Consider the following 5,008-nt stretch of genomic DNA (forward strand, 5'->3'; position numbering starts at 1 on the left):
GTAGCATAACTTAAGGCATGGATTTTTAATTGTTTTGAAGCATAATATAAGGCGCTGTGATGTTAGATTATGGCACTTCCCACTAAAGACTTTAATAAGAAATTTTCAAAATAAAAATTTTTAATATAAAAAATAAATTTTATTAAAAAAAAAAATCACAATCAAAAGAAAATAGTTTTTAAACACAAATTATCAGTTACACTCCTCACGCATCTTACACATCTACAGACTGGTCATTTCGGAACCTCCGTTTTGTATGGCAGCATTATTACCATTTTTATGGCCATTTTCCACTTTGCCAGCTGTATCGGCTTCTGGCATCTGGGCGTTACGACGTCTTACAACAAAATAACAAATACTGTTCCGAATTTCAAAAGCACAGTCAGAAGAAAATTGAAAACCAAATGTTCACAAAGAAAACATAGGGAGAAAAGAAAAGAGAGAAAAAAATTAAAAATTTTCCAAATTTAAGTTCGATTTTGCAATTAAAGGCTTTGATTAAATATACTAACATAAAGACAATGACGCTGGATATCGAAAACACAACGCTGACGAGGAAAATTGTACCGGGGAATGAATTTACAGTATTTTCATATATAGAACTATAGATGGGTACGAAACTCGGTTGGGCCAATGGTTGACAGATTGTGATTAGTGAGAACAATTTACCTAAAAAAGAGAGAGAGAGAGAGAGAAACGTTAAGGATTTGAATTATAGGCTGCCGCAAATTATAATTAAGTTTTTAAAGTGCTACTTACTCAGGTCATCGGCATCCACAATACCTGAACCCATTGTCTTAATGGCAATACCAGGCAAGGCGCCAAAAGAGTCAGCCACAGCACCAGCATAAAATGTGGCGGTGTTACTGGAAAATGCCTGAAAGAGAACAAAAAAGAAATCGAACTCAATTTATTGCAAAAAAAAAATCCTAAAGAAAAACAACGCAGGCAGGTCAAGTTCGAAGATAGGATATATGGGTCCACGTTTAGGCATAGTTCCCATATAACAGTACCCCTCCCCCCCCATTTTCGGTATTTTTTGGGGTTCTTGAGCGCATTTTTTAACCGAATTTGCTGAAATTTGATACATTGAGTTCTTATAGGTCCACCTTTTCTGGTAGCCCTCATATAACGGTACCTCCTAATTTTCAGTATTTTCGGGGGTTTTGATTTTCCCACCGAATTGGTTGGAAAAGAGTATTTTTAGTTCGTAATAGGTACCAAATGTCTCCACAAAAAAAAAAAAAAATATTTATAATTTATAGGTCCATTTTTTCTGATAGCCCCCCGTATAAGGATACCCCCAATTTTCGGTATTTTGGGGTTCTTGAGCGCGTTTTTCAACCGAATTCGCTGCAATTTGGTATTTATACACTTCACCACACTGTGGTACAGGGTATTATGTCTTTGTGCAAATGTTTGTAACAGGCAAAAATAATCGACATAGACCCATGGTTCCTTTTGAGAATATGCATAAAATCACTTTCTGAGTCGATTTACGCATGCCCGTCCGTCCATGTATTTTTGTTAACAAAGTACAGGTCGCATTTGTAATCCGATTTTGATAAAATTTGGCACAGTTCACTTATTTGGCCCAAGGACGAACCCTATTGAAATTGGAGAAAATCGATCCACGTTTAGGCATAGCTACCATATAAGGGTACCCCCAAATTTTCGGTATTTTCGGGTTTATAAAATCCTCAAACTACTGCAATTTAGAATCCAAGTTATATGAGGCAATGTCTAAAGGGGGACCAATATTGATTACATAGTGTAGGAAATAGTGAATATTTGGGGATATCAATATATGAGAGCTATGCCTAATTAATGACCGGTATATGCCAATTTTGAACCAATTGAAAATTTGGGGGTACCCTTATATGGGAGCTATGCCTAAACGTGGACACATATAGCCCATTTTCGAACTTGACCTGCCTGCAGACAAAAGACGACTCTATGCAAAATTTTGGCGTTCTATCTCAATTCGTTTAGACGCTAGACTGATTGCAACAGACAGACAGACGGCCAAACGGACATATCGCTATATCGTCATAGAATTTTACGCTGATCAAGAATATATATACTTTATAGGGTCGGAAATGATTATTTCGATGCGTTACAAACGAAAAAACAAAACTAATATACCCTCCATACTATGGTGGAGGGTATAAAAATGACAAAGAAAAACCTTAAATTTGGGATACCGCTATATTTGGGGGCTACCGTAAAAAATTGGCCAATTGATCTCATTTTGAATATCAACCATGCCAGAAGTGACATTAATATAAGTTCAGAATTTCTATCTTCAATATTGTGGCCTTTAGTTGTGTACAGAAGTGTAGTTACGTCCGTTTAACCCTTAAGCGCCCTTTAAAAACTATATTTTTTTAATCTACGCCTTGATGTCTTCATAAAATCTACGCCACTGATGGTCTTCGAAAAAATAGTCTTTGAAAAAACCATGGTCCTTGAAATCTACGTGTTTTTGACCGTTACATCGAAAAAGTATTCCTAAAAATATTTCCCCCAAAAAAGTGCTCTTCATCGTAGTCTTTAAAATATTTCCGATACTTACAAAAAGCACTCTCGATAAGGCAGTACCCAGGGTGGCTACAATAGCCACCATGGCATCGGAAAGTTTCAGAAATTTACTGAAAATGGCAGATCCAATAAGGGTACCTAGAAAAAAAAAAAAACATTACAATTTTCCACTTTCTCCTCCCATCCTCCCTTTGAATCAGCATATCCAACTTACCCACCACAGTCAAGGCCGAATTAAATGTTGAGTAGGCGCTATAGTCATCGCCATTCCAATTCAGTTTTTTAAATGTAAAACTTTTCCAGAATTCACCCTCTCCCACACCCGGACCAACAATAAACATCACGGCCATAATTAAAAGTAGCAACAGCATACGACCACGATTTGGACGTTTTTTAAATGCAAATTTCACATAATCCACAACCAATGTGGGATCAAAGAAATCCAAAAGGGCATTACGTTTTTCGGGTTTTGAGGTTGGAGATTTATCCACGGTATCAATGCCATTGTTGTTGCGTCTTGGTGCTGTTGGTAGATCTTCTAGTTGTGTCACTTCATAGGCGGGATTTTCTGTGCCAGTTGTTGGCGTGGCATCTGTGGTGTCCGTCTTCGATGCCAGTGGCTTGAGTTCTTTGATTCTGAAGATGACATAGAGCAAACCAAAGATTTCAAAGGACAAGGCGAAGATAAAGGACCCTTGTGGAGGAAATTATTTAATAAATAATAAAATAAAATAAAATACTGTCCTGCTCAGTACTTACGTGTATAGCCTAGATACTTGAAGAGTGTCCCACTTATGGGAGAACCTATTAAGTTGATGGTGCTGATGAATATACTATAAATGCCGAACCTGAAAAAGAAGAAAATATATATTAATTTTAAAAGCAGTTCCATAGCCTGCACCAAAGGGGAAAATATTTTTTTCCAAGGACTAACCAGGCATGGATGTTTTAAAGAAAATATTTTTCCTAGCGCCAACAAAACGTATGTTTTTGAAAGATTTTTTTGCAAGGACCAACAAGGCGTATTTTTTTGAAATAATATTTTTCAAGGACTAACAAGGCGTTAATTTTCGGAATAATATTTTTTTTCAAGGACTAACAAGGCGTTCATTTTCGGAATAATATTTTTCTCAAGGACTCTTTTTGTCCACTTACCTAAATACACGATCTGCTTCCGGAGTCGATATTGTCATATAACTATCAACGGCCATGAAGAGTAAAGTGCTTCCACCAAACAGTGATGGGACAATTTGCTCATTGTATGCTCCAAATTCCATTGGGATTTTATCGAAAAATATTGCCGAAACCAATTGAACTGCAATGCGGAATTGTTTATTTAAAAATAGTGAATTTGCATATCGTTTTTTTTCTGGGTCTCTATACTTACACACAAACATGATACAGTCACCGATTATCGGAATAATCATACAGGCCTTGCGTTTATTATAACGATCACTCCAGCCGCCAGCGAAAAGCATCACGATCAGAGGTACGATTGAAGCTGGAAAAAGGGGGGGGGGTGTTGGAAAAACATACAGAAATTAATAAAAAAAATATTTTTTTCGAAGGACCTCTCAAGATGTTTTTTTTATGGGCGGTCTCCCAACAAGAATGAATCAAATCATAAAGTATAGATTCAAAAAAAGGTTTTTTTTTTTAATATTTTAAGGGTAAGGGTAAATTTTTTTGAACATATAAAACGTAACTATTTTAAAAATATTTTTAATGGATTTTTCGAATGGATTTTTCAGAGGTGTGCTATGAGCTTGGAGTTTTTTAGAGGTGTGCTATGAGCTTGGAGTTTAAAAAAAAAAATTAAACTTCGTTTTTTCCAAATATTTTTTAATAGGTTAGCTATAAGTGAGAGTTTTTGGAAAAATATATTTTTTAGTTTTGGTAGAGCTCATTTATTTGGCCCAAGGGCGAACCCTATTGAAATTAGTGAAAATAGGTTCAGATTTAGATATAGCTCCCACATATATTTTCGTTCGATTTAATAGATATGGTGCACCAAAGTCTCTATATATCTTTCGATTTGCACGAAATTTGGCATAGCGTTCTGAATTCAGTCTAGAGTGATGTGTGCTAAGTTTCGTAAAAATCGGTTCAGATTTAGATATAGCTCCCAAATATATATTTTCGACCGATTTTATGTAAATGGTGCACAAAAATCCCTATTTAATTTTATATTTGCACGAAATTTGGCATGGCATACTAAATTTAGTCCTGGAATGATGTGTGCTAAGTTTCGTAAAAATCGGTTCAGATTTAGATATAGCTCCCATATATATATTTTCGACCGATTTTATGTAAGTGGAGTACCAAAGTCCCTATTTAAATTTATATCTGCACGAAATTTTTCATTGATAATTCAAATTCGAAGATGGGGAATATCGGTCCACTCCTTTCGAAACCTCTACACAGGGACTAGGTCTAAATGCGGATATAAATCATTATCGAACCTTAA

At 35.7% G+C, this 5,008-nt stretch overlaps 1 protein-coding gene across 1 annotated transcript; it reads right to left on the reverse strand.

Moving 5' to 3' along the window:
- Positions 1 to 222: 222 nt before the first annotated feature.
- On the reverse strand, positions 223 to 4,042 carry LOC133333733 (uncharacterized; the record flags this gene model as incomplete). Its single annotated transcript, XM_061542027.1, has 8 exons — positions 223 to 337; positions 513 to 669; positions 760 to 877; positions 2,576 to 2,679; positions 2,756 to 3,235; positions 3,301 to 3,389; positions 3,697 to 3,856; positions 3,929 to 4,042. Coding segments are annotated over 8 exons (1,337 nt in total), but the record flags the coding sequence as incomplete, so codon positions are not given.
- Positions 4,043 to 5,008: the final 966 nt, after the last annotated feature.

The sequence above is a fragment of the Musca vetustissima genome, unplaced genomic scaffold (genome assembly GCF_032173495.1).
Source record: "Musca vetustissima isolate MV318-11 ecotype Yass unplaced genomic scaffold, APGP_CSIRO_Mvet_v1 utg25736, whole genome shotgun sequence".
Lineage (NCBI taxonomy): Eukaryota > Metazoa > Arthropoda > Insecta > Diptera > Muscidae > Musca > Musca vetustissima.